Consider the following 19,519-nt stretch of genomic DNA (forward strand, 5'->3'; position numbering starts at 1 on the left):
GAAATGGTGACAGGAGCAGTTGGCCCCAGCAGCTAAGTGCTTTTTAGAGCACTCCTTGTGGGTTCCCTATCCCGCCCCCCCAGCACCTTTAAACCGACCACCCCTCCAAACCCCCATCTCCAGCTGGCCCCACCAACTACCGATCTCTGGCCTGCTGCGCGATTGGTTGATCACCCAATCCCTGGTCTTTCCCGGGCAGAAAATGGAGGAAGGAAATGGTGACGATGTCCTGCCATTAAATTCGATAGGACCTCCACGTCCCCGGGATTTCTGCATTTCTCTTTTCTCCCCGCGCCCCTCCCCCCCCCCCCCGGCTCCCTCCATGTAAATATCGGGGTCATTGTTTTCACTCTCAACCACAACCTCTGTCATCTCACTACTGACCCTACCACCTGCCTGACCACTGTCTCAGACTGATCCAGACCCCTGAGCTGAATTTTTGACTCCGCATCCTCTGTCAAAGACTGCCTATTACCATGCCTGTATCATCACTTGCCTTTGCCCCTACCTCAGCCCATCTGTTGCTGAAACCTTTTTTTGTTTTGAGACTCGATTACCCCAATACTCCCCTAATGGATCACCCATTCTCCCCCCTCCGAAAACTTCAGCTGATCCAAAACTCTGCAGCCTGTAACTAAGTCCTGCTCATTCATCACACCTGTCCTCCCTGACTCTTGGATCCCCAATGCCTGAAATTTAAATCTTTCATCCTTGTGTTCAAGTCCCTCCGTTTCCTTACTAAAGCCCTCCACATCTCCAGCTCCCTCTCTTCTTTTATGACTTTGCTTAAATCCCACGTCTTTGACTAAGATTCTGACCACTTCTCCTAATATCTGCTTCGTTAACATCCATTTTCTCATCCTTGGGCTGGATTTTGTCAATGGCGGGGTGTTGGGGGCGGGACTGCTGGTTTTCGGGTTTCGGTCCTGCCCCCATGCCGTCTGGCCAATCCACGCTATTTTCCCTTGATTGACCTTGTTAAGCCAGCCCTGCGGGCTTAGCCGGCCAATTAAGGGAAAGCCAGTGACAGAGGACGTCAGCGTATGACGTTTCATCTGTCAATTTTTTGACAAATGAATTGTCAGCGTTTGACAGCTTTGAGAAGCTGTCAAACACTGACCATTTCTGTCCTAAGGTGAGCCCTTGCACAGGAGGCTCACCAAAACCTCTTTCCTCAGCAGAAATCAGATGGCTGCTGCACCTGAGAATGCAGCAGCCATTCTGTCATCTCTGCCGTTGAGATGAGTTACCTCCGGATCCCCAAGGGTTGAAGCCTGCAGAAAGAAATAAAGGTAAGGAAACTTTTTCCAACACTTTACATTCACCTCTCATACTTACCTCTCCACACTTACACCATCACTTACCTCTACAGCGGACTTTTCGATCCCTCTCACCCCTTCAGACCCACTGCTCGTCTCGCTGACCCTGGCGAGGTTCGCAGCTGTCGGGAACCCCGCACTTTCAGGGCTAAAGTGGGGATATGCCTCTTAACTGCCTGTTAACAAACAGTTAATTGGTTCTAATCCCCTTCCCGCCTCAGAGACAGGTCCCTGCGCGAGTTGGGGACCCGCCTCCTGCGAAGATGGCATGGAGGAGGGTTGGGAGCGGGTTCGGTACCCGCTCCCAGTTTCTGCCATTTTCCCGGCAGTCCCGCCTCCCCAGGGCTGGGAAAATTCCCCCTCTTATGTTCAAGTCCCTCCGTCTCCTCACCTAAAGCCCTCCACATCTCCAGGTCCCTCTCTTCTTTTAAGATTCTGACCACTTCTCCTAATATCTGCTTCTTTAACATCCATTTTTTCTTTATGATGACTCTGTGAAGCATCCTGTGAATATTTTTCTACATTTAAATGCAAGATGTTATTGTTGTCTGTTTGTCTTTTCAGTATTGCAGCAATAAATGCAAAATTGTTCATTTGAGTTACCTAAGTAAATAAAATAGATTTTTTTGTGTGTAGTTGACTGTCAGGATTATATGGATTATTAATAATGAAATACATTTTACGTTGATGTAAATAGGAGTGCCCATGTGGATAGAGATAAAAGATAATTAAGGATCAATCACACTTGTAGGGGTAGTCTACAGACCACCTAATAGTGGAAGGGAGGTAGAGGAAGTAACATGCAAACAAATGAAGGAAATTAGTAAAAACATAGAATAATACTCATGAGAGATTTCAACTACCCCGATATTAATTGGCCAGAAGAGGTAGGTAAAGGGGATAAGGGTATGGAGTTCCTACAATGTGTACAGGACTTGTTTCTAACCCAATATGTAAGAAGCCCAACAAGGGAGGATTCGATATTGGACCTAGTAATGGGAATGCACCATAGCAGATAAAAGAAATAAAAGTACGGGAACATCCAGGCAATAGTGACCATAATATAATATGCTTTAAGATCATAATTGAGAAGGACATGAGCATGACTAAGACCAGGGTAATAGATTGGAGAAAAGCCGATTTTGCGGGGCTGAGAATAGAACTTGGGAAAATAAAATGGACAACAATATTGGCAAACAATGATGTAGAACAGCAGTGGGAAACATTTAAAACAGTGTTTAACAGAGTCCAGGCAAGATATATTCAACTAAAAAACAAGAACAAGCTAAACACTAATGCAACACCATGGATGAATAAAGACATAAGGGAAACATTGAGTATAAGGAAAGAGGCATACACTAAGTACATGGACAGCAGGGGAGAGCATGACAAGGGAGAATATGAAGAGATTAGGAGAGAAGTGAAAAAAAACAATTAGAAAGGCAAAGAGGAAGTATGAAATTAAATTATCAAACAACATTGAAAAAAAGGTAAAATATTTTACAGGCGCATAAATAAAAAAAAAAGTAAATTCGGGATGGGAATAGGGCCATGAAGGGATGGACAAGATAATATCACAGGCAGCGATAGAGAGATGGCAGAAATATTAAATAATTACATTGCTTCAGTATTTACTAAGGAAACAGAACAGGTGGACATTACATCGGATGATGAGATTAGAAATGAGATAACTGCATTTAAAATAAAAAGATGAGAAATATTAAACAAACTAATCCAACTCCAAGAAGATAAAACCCCTGGTCCGGAATTACATTGTGCATTTTATAAGAATTTAGGGAAGAAATAGCAGAGGCTTCACTACAGATATGTAATAATTTGTTAGAAAAAGGTGTAGTTTCAGCGAACTGGTGGATAGCTAACATAATGCCTGTATTTAAGAAGGGAGATAGAACATGTCCAGGGAACTATAGACCAGTCGGCTTAACATCGGTGGTAGGAAAAATAATGAAATCCCTACTGAAGGAGAAAATAGAAGAACATCTAGAAACCAAAAATGTAACACTGAATAGTCAACATGGATTTCAAAAAGGAAAGTCTTGCTTGACCAACCTAATTGAATTTTTTGAAGAGGTAACAGATAGAGAAGCCAACGGTAATGCAGTAGATGTAATTTATCTAGATTTTCCAAAGGCCTTCAATAAGGTACCACATAATAGACTAATAAATAAGGTTAGAGAATGCGGAGTCGGGACAAGTAGCAGAATGGATAGCTAGCTAGCTTCAAGACAGAAAGCAGAGAATAAGGGTAAAGGGTAGCTATTCACAGTGGCAGAAGATGGGACGCAGTCTTCCAGCTGGGACCACTGTTGTTCACAATTTACATTAACGATTTAGACTTTGGAATCAAAAACACAATTTCTAAGTTTGCGTACGACATCAAATTGGGAGCGATAATCAACACTAAGGAGGACTGCAACAAGAAGACATGAATACACTTGCAGCATGGGCATATAATTGGCAAATTAATTTCAACACAGATAAATATGAGGTATTACATTTTGGTAAGAAAAATAGGGGGGTCACATATTACTTGGAAAATACAAATCTAAATGGGGTAGAAGAGCAAAGGGATCTCAGAGTACAAATACACAAATCACTAAAAGTAGCGACACAGGTTAACAAGTCCATAAAAAAGAAAACCAAACACTAGGGTTTATTTCTAGAGGGATAGAATTAAAAAAGTTGGAGGAAGAAATATGCAGACAAATTAGGGAAATGAGTAAAGAACATAGAATAATAATCAGGGGGGATTTCAACTACCCCGATATTAATTGGACAGAAGAGGTAGGTAAAGGGGATAAGGGAATGGAGTTCCAACAATGTGTACAGGACTCTTTTCTAACCCAATATGTAAAAAGCCCAACAAGGGAGGATTCGCTATTGGATCTAGTAATGGGGAATGAACCAGAGCAGATAAGAGAAGTAAAAGTAGGGGAATATCTAGGCAATAGTGACCACATTATAATACGCTTTTAAGATGATAATTGAGAAGGACATAAGTATGACGAAAACCAGACTAATAGATTGGAGAAAAGCTGATTTTGAGGGGCTGAGAATAGAACTTGGGGAAAAAATGGGCAACAATATTTTCAAACAACGATGTGGAACAGCAATGGGAAACTTTTAAAACGGTGTTCAACGGAGTGCAGGAAAAATATATTCCGCTGAAAGGAAAGAACAAACTAAACAATAATGAGACTCCATTGATGAATAAAGCCATAAGGGAACAATTGAGGGTAAGGAAAGAGGCATGCATTAAATACATAGACAGCAGGGGAGTGCATGATAAGAGAATACGAAAAGATTAGGAGAAAAGGCAAAACAACAATTAGGGAGGCAAAGAGGAACTATGAAATTAAATTATCAAGGAGCATAAAACAAAATAATATATTTTACAGGCACATCAATTTTTTTTAAAAAAAGGAAGGTTAGGATGGGAATAGGGCCATTACGGGATAGACAGGATATTACCACAGGTAACAATAGAGAGATGGCAGAAATATTAAATAATTATTTTGCTTCAATATTTACCAGGGAGATAGAACAGGTGGACATGACATTGGATGATGAGATTAGTAATGAGATAAGTGCATTTAAAATAAAAAAGGGGATATATTAAATAAACTAATCAAACTCAAAGAGGATAAAACCCCTGGTCTGGATGGGTTGCATCCACTCATTTTAAAAGAATTTAGGGACGAGATAGCAGAGGCATTACTACGCATATTTAATAATCCGTTAGAAAAAGCTGTAGTGTCAGAGGACTGACGGATATCTAACTTAATACCAGTATTTAAGAAGGGGGATAGAACATGTCCAGGGAATTATAGACCAGTCAGCTTAACATCGGTGGTAGGAAAAATAATGGAATCCCTACTAAAGGAGAAAATAGAAGAATATCTAGAAACCATGAATAATTAGCATGGATTTCAAAAGGGAAAGTTTTGCTTGACCAACCTTACTGAATTTTTTGAAGAGGTAACGGAGAGAGTAGACAATGGTAATGCAGTAGATGTAATTTATCTGGATTTTCAAAAGGCCTTCGATAAGGTACCCCATAATAGACTGATGAATAAGGTCAGAGAATGCAGAGTCAGGAGACAAGTAGCAGAATGGATTGCTGGCTGGCTTCAGGACAGAAAGCAGAGAGTAGGAGTAAAGGGTAGCTATTCACAGCGCCAGAAGGTGGGTAGTGGTGTTCCACAAGGATCAGTGCTGGGACCACTGCTGTTCACAATTTACATTAACAATTTAGACTTTGGAATCAAAAACACAATTTCTAAATTTGCGGATGACACCAAATTTGGGGGGGGGTAATCAATACTGAGAAGGACTGCAACAAATTACAGGAGGACATGAATAAACTTGCAGAATGGGCATATAATTGGCAAAGAAGTTCAACACAGATAAATGTGAGGTATTACATTTTGGTAGGAAGAACAGGGAGGGCACTTATCACTTGGAGGGTGCAAGTCTAGGTGGGGGAGAGGAACAAGGGGATCTCAGAGTACAAATACACAAATCACTAAAAGTTGCGAATCAGGTTAGCAATACATTTTTTTTAAAAAGCAAACCAAGCACTAGGGTTTATTTCTAGAGGTATAGAATTGAAAAGTAGGGAAGTTATGCTAAACCTGTATCGAACCTTGGTTAGACCACACTTGGAGTACTGCGTATAGTTCTGGTCACCATATTATAAAAAGGATATAGAGGCACTGGGGAGGGTGCAGAGATTTACGAGGATGATAGCAGAAATGCGAGGGTATACATATCAGGAAAGGATGAACAGGCTGGGTCTCTTTTCTCTTGAAAAAAGAAGGCTGAGGGGTGACCTAATAGAGGTCTTTAAAAATTATGAAAGGTTTTGATAGAGTGGATAAAGAGAGAAAGTTTCCACTTGTGGGGAAGAGCATAACTAGAGGCCATCAATATAAGATGGTCACCAAGAAATCCAATAGGGAATTCAGAAGAAACTTCTTTACCCAAAGAGTGGTGAGAATGTGGAACTCGCCACCACAGGGAGTGGTTGAAGCGAATAGTATAGATGCATTTAAGGGGAGGCTAGATAAGCATATGAGGGAGAAGGGAATAGAGGGTTTTACTGATAGTTAGATGAGGAAAGACGGGAGGAGGATCGAGTGGTGCATAAATGTTAGCATGGACTGGTTGGGCCGAATGGTCTGTTTCTGTGCTGTATATCCTATATAATCCTATGTATACCTTTTAAAGGTACAGATCATTTGGTTTACCACATAGTTTGTACCTAGCTACTTATAGTTATACATTATGGAGGGACTGGGTGGCACAAGGGATTAGCAAACTGTTATTTCACTTCTGGGATCTGTATTGAAGTCTAACCCAGACTGATGTGAAGATCTTCTCTCTTTAACTCACTTCAAGGACCCTATATGAAATTAAGTTTGGCTGTTCTCAACCCAGTTCCTCGTGGGCATGGACTTGCAGAAAAAAACTGCCACTAATTTGCATAAATTCAAAATAGTCACCAAGAAAGTGAGGAAACGCGTGAGAAATTTGATTACACAGAAAGTTCTTGGAGCATGGAATACTTTACTAGTTGACACATAATCATTGCTTTTTTTTTAAAGAGAAAGTGGATAATTATTTGAAGCAGAGGTAGATACAAGGTTCTGGGGAGAAACCAGGACAGTGGGATTAGTTTTTAGCTAATTTTCTCTTGTTTGAGTACATATTTTGACCAGAGAAATATTTTAATAAAATGTTTCATATTGGTGAAAAATTTCACTATTTTAATTGTCATTAACTGTGTTAAGTGGTATGTTACCTTCTAATTTTTCCTTACATCTTGTGTCCCTTTAAAAACACCCCAACTAAACACCTACAACTGAGGGGGGGTGCGGTTGACCTACTCCCAGGTCTCTACCTATGCTGTTCCTGAGCTGCATGCTAGGAGATCTTCTGCCTTTATGTCAATCTCATCAAATTTGGACATTTAAAAAAAGATAAATTTTCTTATAATTCCAGATGGGAAATAACATTTATGAATGACTTTGATAAGTTAAGTTCTGTTCTTTTGTTGAAACTATTTGCCTATTCTTCCCAGCTCCAATTAGCAGAGAATGAGAAGGTTCAGTGGGAACTGGAAAAAACACAACTCCAGCAGAACATTGATGAGAACAAAGAAAGGATGTTGAAACTGGAAAGCTACTGGATTGAGGCACAGACCCTGTGTCATACTGTCAATGAACATTTGAAAGAGACCCAGAGCCAGTACCAGGCCTTAGAGAAAAAATACAACAAAGCGAAGAAACTCATTAAAGATTACCAACAGAAGTGAGAAATTAAATTTTAAAAATGCAGTCTTATGAACAGAAAGCTGAGAGAGCAACTTGCTGAACCTGAAAACTTTATGGAAACTTGTATTTTTCAGGGAAATAGAATTTGTTAAGCATCAAGATGCTGAAAAAAGGAAATTTGAAGAAGTTGAAAAAATACATGCAGCAGAAGTTCAGAAGCTTCAGAGCAGGGTAAGAAGTCCCACAGAGTTAATTTCTCAAACTAGCAATTTAAAAAAATTCTCCTAGAAACAATTCAACAAAATCAAAAATTTGCTGTTAGATTTTGGTATGTACCATGAATTTTTAATCATAGATTTTACAGCACTTCTAAGTATTCACTAAATGTACCCTGTATTGTGGACTCTAAACCCCCAAAATTCCTCTCCTATGTACCTTAGGAAAATTAGTTCCCAGCTCAAAAGAGAGGAAAAGAGCCTGAGCCCTTTAACCCTGGTGATCTACTTCCTTTATATTGCCCTGACATTTTTGGGGCTGCCCTAAGAGGAGCAAAGTGCCTGTGCATTCAATAGCTTCAGGACTCGTAAATGCATGGAAATGAGGGCGGGGGGCTAATCGTACCTCCTGCTTTATTTTTCTTTCGGAAGATCTAACGGGCACCCATTTCGAATGATTCCTCAAAAAAGCTGTTGATATCTCTTGCACCTGGGCCCCTCTGACCGGAGAGTCTTAATGGGGCAAGCAGCAAGGCCAAAGAGACCTAAAAAGGTAAGTGTAATTTTCCCCCCACAGGCACTCATTGGATTCTCTAGACTATAGGCCCTCTGTTCTTGCACAGCAGCCAGAAGATCCTACAGTCAGCAGCCATGATCACTGTTGCAAGCTTCTAAGGGATGCAGCAGCAGCTGGCTTTCCACCCCGATTCTGGGTGCAGGTCCCTGGCAGGATGGGCTGTGCTGGGGGACATACTAATGATCTGAACCCATAAATCCAGGCGAGTTCAGATCAGGCATTTTGGGTGTGCCCAGCACAAGAGTGAGTGGAATAGCAGGGAGATTTGCTGATAGTTAAGACTAATTTTTCTTTCATTTCCTGGCTTATACTTTTATCCTTTTGTTGAAGATTGCCACCCTCCAGTCCTTTGGCCCAATATCCATTTCCAAAGTTTTTTTTGGAAAATTTTGATTAGTGTCCCAGCCTCCTTCAGTATTTTGGAATTCATCCCATTTCAGCCTGGGGACTTTTCTATTTTTAATTGTATTAGCTTCTTACTATAATGTCCTTTTGATCGTTTATCTCCAGTTGTTACTATTTCACATCTCACAGGTAGTGCTACAGTCTGACATTCACCTTCCTTCGTAAAAACTGTGGAAAAACACTTAAGCATCTCTGCCATTCTCTCACGCTCAAGTACAAGATAACCACCTTCACCTCTACGCAAGCTCACCCTTTCTTTACTTATCCCTTTACATCTTGGGCAGGATTTTCATTGGGCCGTGGAGTTGGGATTGGAGGAGTGTGGGGGGTTAAAATCCCGAAATCAAACCGCACCCAAACCCGCCTCCATGCCAGTTTCAAAGGACGCGGGTACCCGCCCTGCACTGGGACCCGCCTACCCGAGGCGGGAAGGGATTAGTGCCAATTAACTGCCTGTTAACAGGTAGTTATTAGCCTAATCCCTATCTTTAAGGTTGAAGTGTGGGATTCCCGACGGCTCCAAACCACGCCAAGTTAGAGGACTTGGAGGGGTCGAGATGTCGGTGTTCAGGTGAGTGATATGTGCATGAGTGCAAAGGTAAGTGTGTTTGGTGTGTCTAAAGTGATTAAAGAAGTTTAAATGACCTTTTCAGCCTTCCTTCCTTTAGGTCCCAGGAGTCCCTCATCTCACCGGCACAGAAAGCAGAATGGCTGCGAACTGTCAAAAGTGACGGCTTTCGGCTTACTGTGCAGGAGAGATTTCTAACTGAGGCTGTGGAGAAGGATTCAGGTTAGAAGTAAGACTGTCAGTGTTTGACAGCTTCAAACAGCTTTCAAACACTGATATTTCATCCGTCAAAACCTCTCGACAGATAAAATTTCAGTCACCTGTTGCCGGGTGGCCCTTAATTGTCCTGCTGAGCCTGCTGGGCGGGCTCAACAAGGTCAATCAAGTCAAAATCGCGTGGCTTGGCCGCATCTCGATGGAGGCTGGACTACAACCCCGAAAGTTGTAGTCCTGACTCCTGATTGAAAATCCTGCCCCTTATGTCTGCATACAAACCCTTGTTATTTTCCTTTGTTGACTGGCAGTATTCTTTCATACCCCCCCTTCACCTTCCTAATTTTTTTCTCACTCTCGAAACCGTTTATATTTCTCTACTTTTTTTCTGTGTTATCTCCCGTATTGATCATGTGCCTTCTTCTTAAATCTTATTTCTGCAGTAACCTTTCTATTTATTCATGAAATCCCTGCTTTTAATGTGCCACCTTTCTCCTAGTGGGCATTTACCTATACCTTGTCCATCTCATATTTAAGTATTTCCCACTGCTGTTTAATCTTAACATTTTTTCCAACCAATTCATCTGTACTAGGGCCCCTTTCATAGCGTTGAAATCAGCTGATTACCAGTCCAACACTTTTATCTTGGACTCCTCTTTTTCTTTATTTGTTTTCAATGTGAACATAATTAGGATATGGCCAGCATTTCCCAAGTGCTCTCCTATCTTCAGGTCACTTAAATTGTCCTGTATCTAATTTTGGACATGCTAAAGATTTCATTTTTGTTGAGTGTGATGAATATGGTTTTGATTTATTTTAACTATGAAATTGTAGTCATTAAAAATAAGTTATGTGTGTGCTTTTAATTCCTTGACATCAAAGAGGCTGTTAGACTGCACTTAAAAAGTATTAAATGAGCAAATCAGCATTAGACAAACACTGATGTTTCCAACTTTTTTCCAAAGGTTAATGAAATTTTAAGTAGATGTAATAAGAACTGGGATAAGTAAGTTTAGAACATTATCATTCACCTCTAGGGCCAGAGATGAAAGTTTCCTCTCTAAAAGCTGGAGAGGTCCATGAGTTTGTGCATTTTTGTTCCAGTTCCAATTAGGCATAAATCCCCAGTTCAAAAGTAAACATGATTTAACACTAAATTAGCTGCCTCACTGAAAGAAGGAACAAAAGTTGCTGTAGTGGTAATAAACATCACACTGCTGTAGTGGGATACTTTCCTGAGGTACATTGTTGGGTCAGTTTAGAGCGAGCGCTGCCTTGTATCTAACCAATAGTGTACCTAATCTCAGAGTGCCTGAAGCTGATGCTTGGGTGCAAAAAAAAAAAAAAAAAATTTCAGTAGATTTTCTTCTCTGGATTGAAATAGATTTAATGTCAACATTAAAGAATGGAAACCTGGCTTTTACTGTTTAACATTTCCTAGTAATTAATAAATCATGTTTTACAGATTTCATTTGTTTTATTAGTTTTACTCTTCCGGTGTCAGCTGTGGCTCAATGGGTAGCACTCTTGCCTCTGAGTCGGAAGGTAGAGGGGTTCAAGTCCCACTCCAGGGACTTGAGCACAAAAATCTAGGCTGACACTCCAGTGCAGTGCTGAGGGAGCGCTGCTATGTCGGAGGTGCTGTCTTTTGGATGAGAAGTTAAACCAAGGCCCTCTGCTCTCTCAAGTTGATGTAAAAGATCCCATGGCACTATTTTGAAGAAGAGCAGGGGAGTTATCCCCGATGTCCTGGCCAATATTTATCCCTCAATCAACATAACAAAAACAGATTATTTGGTCATAATCACATTGCTGTTTGTGGGAGTTTGCTGTGCGCAAATTGGCTGCCGTGTTTCCTACATTACAACAGTGACTACACTCCATAAGTACTTCATTGGCTGTAAAGCGCTTTGAGATGTCCGGTGGTCGTGAAAGGCGTTATATAAATGCAAGTATTTCTTTTTCCCACACTATTACATCCTGTGTCATATAGATGTAGTTGAATAAAGATTGTAACAAATACTAACTTGATTGAGTTTTTTGATGAGGTAACCGAGAGGATTGACGAGGGCAATGCGGTTAATGTGGTGTACATAGATTTCCAAAGAGCATTTGATAAAGTGCCACATAATAGGCTTGCCAGCAAAGTTGAAGCCCATGAAATAAAAGGGACAGTGACAGCATGGATACGAAACTGGCTAAGTGACAGGAAACAGAGAGTAGTGGTGAAGGGTTGTTTTGCACACTGGAGGAAGGTGCACAGTCATGTTCCCCGGGGTCAGTAATAGGACCACTGCTTTTCTTGATATATATCAATGACTTGGACTTGGGTGTACAGGGCACAATTTCAAAATTTGCAGATGACACAAAACTTGGAAGTATACTGAACAGTGAGAAGGATAGTGATGGACTTCAAGAGGACATATTCAGGCTGGTGGAATGGGCAGACACGTGGCAGATGAAATTTAACGCAGAAAAGTGCGAAGTGATACATTTTGATAGGAAGAACGAGGAGTGGCATTATAAACTAAAGGGTACCATTCTAAAGGGGGTGCATGAGCAGAGAGAGTTGGGGATATATGTGCACAAATCGTTGAAGATGGCAGGGCAGCTTGAGAAAGCGGTTAAAAAAGCTTATGGGATCCTGGGCTTCATAAGTAGAGGCATAGGGCAGGATTTTCATTGTGCCGTGGAGTCGGGATTGGAGGTGTGTGGGGGAGTAAAATCCTGAAATCGGGGGTCCCGACACTGTCCCGCCTCCATGCCAGTTTCAAAGGAGGCGGGGACCCGCCTACCCGAGGTGGGAAGGGATTAGTGCCAATTAACTGCCAGTTAACAGGCAGTTTTTAGCCTAATCCCTATTTTTAAGGTTGAAGTGTGGGATTCCCGACGGCTCCAAACCACGCCAAGTTAGAGGAGTCGGGCCGTCGGGTTGAAGGACTTGGAGGGGTCGAGATGTCGGTGTTCAGGTGAGTGATGTGTGCATGAGTGCAAAGGTAAGTGTGTTTGGTGTGTCTAAAGTGAATAAAGAAGTGTAAATTACCTTTTCAGCCTTCCTTCCTTTAGGCCCCGGGAGTCCGTCATCTCACCGGCACAGAAAGCAGAATGGCTGTGAACTGTCAAAAGTGACAGCCTGCAGCTTTCTGTGCCGGAGAGATTTCTAACTGAGTCTGTGGAGAAGGACTCAGGTTAGAAGTAAGACTGTCGGTGTTTGACAGCTTCAAACAGCTGTGAAACGCTGATATTTCATCTGTCAAAATCTCTTGACAGATGAAATTTCAGTCTGTGACGTCACCTGTTGTCGGGTGGCCCTTAATTGGCCCCCAGCGGGCTCAACAAGGTCAATCAAGTTAAAATCGCGTGGATTGGCCGCATCTCGATGGAGGCGGGACTACAATCCCGAAAGTTGTAGTCCCGCCTCCTACCCGACTCCGCAATGAAAATCCAGCCCCTAGAGTACAAAAGCAAGGAAGTTAGGATGAACCTTTATAAAACACTAGTCCGACCTCAACTGGAATATTGTGTCCAATTCTGGGCACCACACTTTAGGAAGGATGTGAAGGCCTTAGAGAGGGTGCAGAATGAGGGACTTCAGTTACGTGGATAGACTGGAGAAGCTGGGGTTGCTCTCCTTAGAGCAGAGAAGGTTGAGAGGAGATTTGATAGAGGTGTTCAAAATCATGAGGGGTCTAGACAGAGTATATAGAGAGAAATTGTTCCCATTGGCAGAAGGGTCGAAAACCAGAGGACACAGATTGAAGGTGATTAGCAGAAGAATCAAAGGCGACATGGAGAAAAACGTTTTTACGCAGCGAGTGGTTAGGGTCTGGAATTCACTGCCTGAGAGGGTGGTGGAAGCAGATTCAACTGTGGTTTTCAAAAGGGAATTGGATAAGTACCTGAAGGAGACTTGCAGAGAGCCGGCATGGGCTCAACAGGCCGAATGGCCTCCATCTGTGCTGTAACTATTCTATGTTAGATACTTTTTATCCTGGTCACCATGTACCTTCCTTAATTCCATGTTTTAGGAAGGATATTAAGGCGTTGAAGAGGGTGCAGAGGAGATTTACCAGAATTATACCAGGGGTGAGGGACTGAAGCTGGGATTATTCTCTTTAGAACAGAGAGGGTTCATGGGGAGATTTAATAGAGGTGTTCAAAATTCTGAGGGATTTTGATAGATTAAATAAGGAGAAATTGTTTCCACTGGCAGGTGGGTCGGTAGCCAGAGGATACAGATTTAAGATAATTGGCAAAAGAACCAGAGGGGAGATGAGAATTTTTTTTACACAGCGAGTTGTTGTGATCTGGAATGCACTGCCTGAAAGGTTGGTGGAAGCAGATTCAATAGTAACTTTCAAAAAGGAATTGGATATATTCTTAAAAAGGAAGAATTTGCAGGGCTATGGGGAAAGAGCGGGGGAGTATAACTAATTGGATAGCTCTTTCAAAAAGCCGGCACAAGCATGATGGACCAAATGATGACCTCCTGTGCTGTAAGATTCTACGGGGGAAATTCTTGCACTCCCCCCCCCAAACAGGATGGGGGGTAAAAAATTCAAAAATGGGACGCCTGCCTCTAATGCGCTGACTTCTAGCTTTAATGGCGGTGGGTTTGGTGGGTGGGCAACTAACTTGCTCTCCAGAGGCGGGTTCCTAATATAAATATTTTAATGAAGCTGCATGGCTCAAATTTTAGCTGTCTTTTAAATTTAATGGCTGTGGGCCGGGTTTCCCAGGGCTCGGGAAACCTGGCAACTGAAGGGAGGTGAAAAAAGCCACATCCAACAGATAAGTACCTTTTACAGCACTGCTTGAGGGCCAGGAGAAGCAACCCGTTTCCCACCCCACACGATAGGACCCTCCCTGCAACATATCTATGGCCCCTACCCCCTCATGTACCCCACGATCTCTCCATTTCTCCTCTCTGCTTCCTAGCTGCAGCCTGGTGCCGCAGGCCTTCCTGCCCAACAGCCAGCCAAGAAACGGAGTCCAAAAAGTTAAATGAGGTCATGACGCTAGATTCAGCAGGAGCTCCGGGAAACCCGTAGGCTATAACAGTTTATTATTTCCCTAAGCTATCTAATGTCTTGTAAAAGGATGTTAATGTTATAATAAGACTCTCACTTCCTTATTTAATAGGTTGGACGAATTAACCTAATTTGTTTATGCTAATTCTATCTGTTACACCCTAGATAAAAATTCTCTCTTTCTAGATTACAGAACTGAAGGTCGAGCTTCAAAAATTAACTAGGACCAATGGGACTCAAGTGAACAACAATAACAACATCTTTGGAGAGGAGCAGGAAAGGAAAACATCGCTTTTAGATACAAAGAGAGAGCCTCCACTTAAAGCTATTGATAGCTTGACAAAAATGCAGAAGTATCACCGTGACAGTTCAATTGAAGGTGGGAAGATCTGATAATTAAAGGATTCGTGCGTATTTTAATCCTGCTTAGTCTGACTTGACGGAAACTGGTTGGAATATTTATTATTGAGAATTCACTAATAGACGTGAAAGTGTATCTAAAATAGAGAATTTTCAGCTTCTCAGTGAAAGCCTGAAGATTAAGTAAAATATAGAAACATAAAATGTTCTTTTTTGAGAACTCAATGGGCAGGATTTTCATTGGGCCGTGGAAGCGGGATTGGAGGCGTGTGGGGGGTTAAAATCCCGAAATCGGGGGGCACGAACCCATCCCGCCCCAACCCGCCTCCTTGCCAGTTTCAAAGGTACCCGACCCGAGCTGGGACCCGCCTCCCCGAGGCGGGAAGGGGATTAGTGCCAATTAACTGCCTGTTAACAGGCAGTTTTTAGCCTAATCCCTGTTTTCATTGGTGAAATGTGGGATTCCCGATGGCTCCAAACCACGCCAAGTTAGCGAGGCGGGCCATCGGGCTGAAGGACTTGGAGGGGTCGAGATGTCCGGTGTTCAGGTGAGTGATGGGTGCATGAGTGCAGAGGTAAGTGTGTTTAAAGTGTTTAAATAAGTTTTACTTACCTTTACTTACTAATGCAGGCTTCCTTCCTTCAGGTCTCGGGAGTCCCTCATCTCACCAGCACAGAAAGCAGAATGGCTGCGATCTGTCAAAAATTGCAGCATTCAGCTTTCTGTTCCAGAGAGATCTCTAAATCAGCCTGAGAGGAAGGAATTAACTTTGTGTACAGAGTGTCAGTGTTTGACAGCTTCAAACAGCTGTGAAACGCTGATATTTCATCTGTCAAAAGGTCTTGACAGATGAAATATCAATCTGTGACGTAACCTGTTGCCGGGTGGCCCTTAATTGGCCTGCTGAGCCCGCCTACATTACAACAGTGACTTCACTTCAAAAGTACTACATTGGCTGGAAGGTGCTTTGGGACGTCCTGAGGCCATGAAAGGTGTTATATAAATTCACGTCTTTTTTTCTTTCATTATGTTTAATATGTAAAACTCGAGAATACAGGAAACTCCATAAACTCTGCTGGGTTGAAATGTCATTGGTACTGTAATGCAATATGTAAAAGAGTGGTAGGATGTGGATTTGTGCTGCACTTTCATATGTGATCTGGTTCTTGGCTAGTGCCATCAACTAAGACATAGTGCAAAGCCCAGGTGTTCCTGCAGAAAATCGAAAGAAAATCGGAGTGTGCGTGACCTTGGGTGACAGGGGCATTAACAATATTGACATGACCCGGGAGAAATATATATATTCTTTAAATAAACGAAAGCTTTTAATGTTATTTTTGATTGTGTTTCAGAAATGGTACTACAATCCTTATGGAATTAATTTGTGTATCAAATCCACATTTTCTATATTCCTCTCTACATTTTGGTTATTCCCACATACATGAAAAATGCAATAATAACTATATATTTTAAAAGCTCTGCACTGATGTAGTTCTGTAGGCCAAATTCCACATCAACAGCTATTCTGATAAAGATTTGAGTTCCAGACCTGCCTGAACTCCATCTGCCTTGGTTGAGATGAGTTTCATGGATTGAAACCAGTGTTTTTTCTGGGGTGGGCAACATTCTTATTCTGGTATGAACTAAACTTGTAAGTATCAAGTGAAAGAGCAGATGCAGGAATGATTGGATTCAGTGGAAGATAAAGGGTTCTGTATTGGTTAGGTTCTTAATTTATGGCACATGAAGTTTCCTGTATTATTAACAAACTATTAAATAGTCCTGAATAATATATTTACATTTATCTGTATAGTGCAAGTGTGATACTATGAAGCATATGATACTGTATCTGCTTAAACTAAAAGCTAAACATATAAAGTTGTTTATTATTTTTTAAATGTTGATTATATAGTGCTTATGGAATCTATTACTAGCATGTTGAACAATTTGCTATTTTTGTGACTGATGGTTTATAAAAATGGTAATTAATGTTTTGATCATGAAAGAGCTTCTCGCTTATATACTTGGGATATTTGGGTTCCCATTTGTCTAAACAGCCAAAATTGCAAAATGTTAAAAATGGTATTTTAATGTGTTGTATCTTTGTATTTTTTTTTAAATCTCAGGTGGTTAGGACCAACATTTAGCCAGTTGTGCTTTTTCCATAGGAATCCTGTACATACTTCCCCTGTTTTCATTTGGAAATGTACATTTTGGTTGTTTAGGATGTGAAATTGTTGAAGACCTAGATTTTTGTCAAGTTTTTAAAATGTTATTGTGGGAGACTCAAATTTTATTTTGAAGATAGCAGTTAGAAGTGCTAAAGGAAATAGTTTAAGTTGATACGGATGCAGGAAGGATGTTCCCGATGGCCGGGGAGTCCAGAACCAGGGGTCACAGTCTAAGGATAAGGGGTAAGCCATTTAGGACAGAGATGAGGAGGAATTTCTTCACCCAGAGAGTGGTGAACCTGTGAAATTCTCTACCACAGAAGGCAGTTGAGGCCAATTCATTAAATATATTCAAGAAGGAGTTAGATATATTTCTTAAGGCTAAAGGGATCAAGGGATATGGGGAGAAGGCAGGGACAGGGTACTGAATTTGGATGATCAGCCATGATCTCATTGAATGGCGGAGCAGACTCGAGGGGCCGAATGGCCTACTCCTGCTTCTATCTTCTATGTTTCTATGTGAGTCATTTCTAATACTTCAGATTTTGTTCTCCATCAGTAATTTGTAAATTAGTGTTCCACAAGCAGAGCAAGAGCATATATAAGTGCAATTCCAGGGGGTTAATGAATAAGTTATTATTTTTGGCTTAGATTTCCTTGAGTCAGATGATAGTGTGTAGATGTGTTTCAAAGTCCCCATATTACTAGGCCCTTAATTCTGGCTGTGAAAGTGTGGGTCATTTTCTATGTTGTTCTGGTTTAGTGCATTTCAAAGAAGCTTTCTTAAGACTACACTTGCAGAGATTTTTGAAGTATCCAGTAAGTGCAATGTACGCAGGCCCTGTTATTTAGGAGGAACAGTAAGTTGTATGCCTGGGAGCAGGAAGTTACAAAGTGACATAGACAGATTAATTGAGTTAGCAAAACTGACAGCTGGAGTTCAATATGGGGAAGTGTGAGTTCATCCACTTTGGATCCAACAAAGACGAATCGGAATATTTTCTTAATGGCGAGAGACTAGGAACTGTGGAGGAGCAAAGGGATTTGGGTGTCCAGGTACACACATCACTAAATGGTAGTGCACAGGTACACAAAGTAATCAAAAAGGGTAATGGAATATTAGCCTTTATCTCAAGAGGGTTGGAATAGAAAGGGGAGGAAGTGATGCTTCAGTTGTACGGAGCCATGGTCAAACCCCTTCTGGAGAATTGTGTTCAGTTCTGGATACAGCACCTCACGAAGGATATGTTGGCCTTGGAGAGGGTGTAGTGCAGCATCACCAGAATGATACTGGGGCTAAAATGATTTATTTATGAGGACAGGTTACATAAACTTGGCTAGTATTCCCTTGAATTTAGAAGGTTGAATGGTGATCTAATTGAGCTGTTTAAAATGATAAAGCGATTTGCTGAGGTAGATACAGAGAAACTATTTCTTCTGGTGGGGAAATCCAGAACAAGAGGGTATTGGAGCTAGGCCATTTAAGAGTGAAATCAGGAAGCACTGTTTCACGTAAAGGATAGTGGAAATCTGGAAAACTCACCCAAAAAGGTTTTTGACAGATTTTTGTTGTGTAAGGGTTTCCAGGGAAATGGAACAAAGGTGGGTAAATGGAGTTAAGGTACAGATCAGCCATGATCTTACTAAATGGAGGAAGAGGGAGGAAATAGCAGAGGCAATCCTCTCTGGCTACAGGTGTAGTGTTGGAGGACTGCTATTGTTGTACCATTGTTTTAAAAAGGGAGAAAGGGATAGACCGCATATTTATAGGCCAGTCAGTCTAAACTCGGTGGTGGGCAAATTATGGGGGAAAAAATTCTGAGGGACAGTATTAATCGTCATTTAGAAAGGCACAGATTAATCAAGGACAGTCAGCAGAGATTTGTTAAAGGAAGGTCGTGTCTGACTAACCTGATCGAATTTTTTGAGGCGCTAACAAGGAGGGTCGATGAGGGTAGTGTATTTGAGGTAGTCTGCATGGATTTTAGCAATGCTTTTGACAAGGTCCTACATGGCAAACTGGTCAGAAAAGTAAAAGCCCATGGGATCCAAGGGAAAGTGGCAAGTGGGATCCAAAATTGGCTCAGTGGCAGGAAGCCAAGGGTAATGGTCGACGGGTGTTTTTGTGACTGGAAGGCTGTTTCCAGTGGGGTTCCACAGGGTTCGGTACTGGGCCCCTTGCTTTTTGTGGTATAGATCAATAATTTAGACTTTAATGCAGGGGCATGATTAAGAAGTTTACAGATGATACAAAAATTGGCCGTGTGGTTGATAGTGAGGAAGAAAGCTGTAGACTGAAGGAAAATATCAATGGACTGGTCAGGTGGGCAGAAAAGTGGCAAATGGAATTCAATCCGGAGAAGT

The 19,519-nt window shown here is 41.6% G+C and overlaps 1 protein-coding gene across 16 annotated transcripts in view; it reads left to right on the forward strand.

Annotated features, from left to right (window-relative positions):
• The window catches only part of ppp1r9a (protein phosphatase 1, regulatory subunit 9A), a 472,949-nt gene that overhangs the window by 300,988 nt on the left and 152,442 nt on the right, over positions 1-19,519 (forward strand). For all 16 annotated transcript variants that reach the window (XR_015078433.1, XM_085988318.1, XM_085988314.1 and 13 more), the window contains 3 exons: positions 7,423-7,652; positions 7,750-7,846; positions 14,810-15,002. Coding sequence is in view for 15 of the 16 variants with exons in the window: in XM_085988318.1 (XP_085844444.1) it covers positions 7,423-7,652; positions 7,750-7,846; positions 14,810-15,002 (520 nt within the window). In the remaining variant the exon portion in view is untranslated. The remainder of the gene's footprint in view (positions 1-7,422; positions 7,653-7,749; positions 7,847-14,809; positions 15,003-19,519) is intronic.

The sequence above is a fragment of the Somniosus microcephalus genome, chromosome 5, assembly GCF_052327205.1.
Source record: "Somniosus microcephalus isolate GS21.2 chromosome 5, FLI_Smic_1.0, whole genome shotgun sequence".
Classification (NCBI taxonomy): Eukaryota; Metazoa; Chordata; class Chondrichthyes; order Squaliformes; family Somniosidae; genus Somniosus; species Somniosus microcephalus.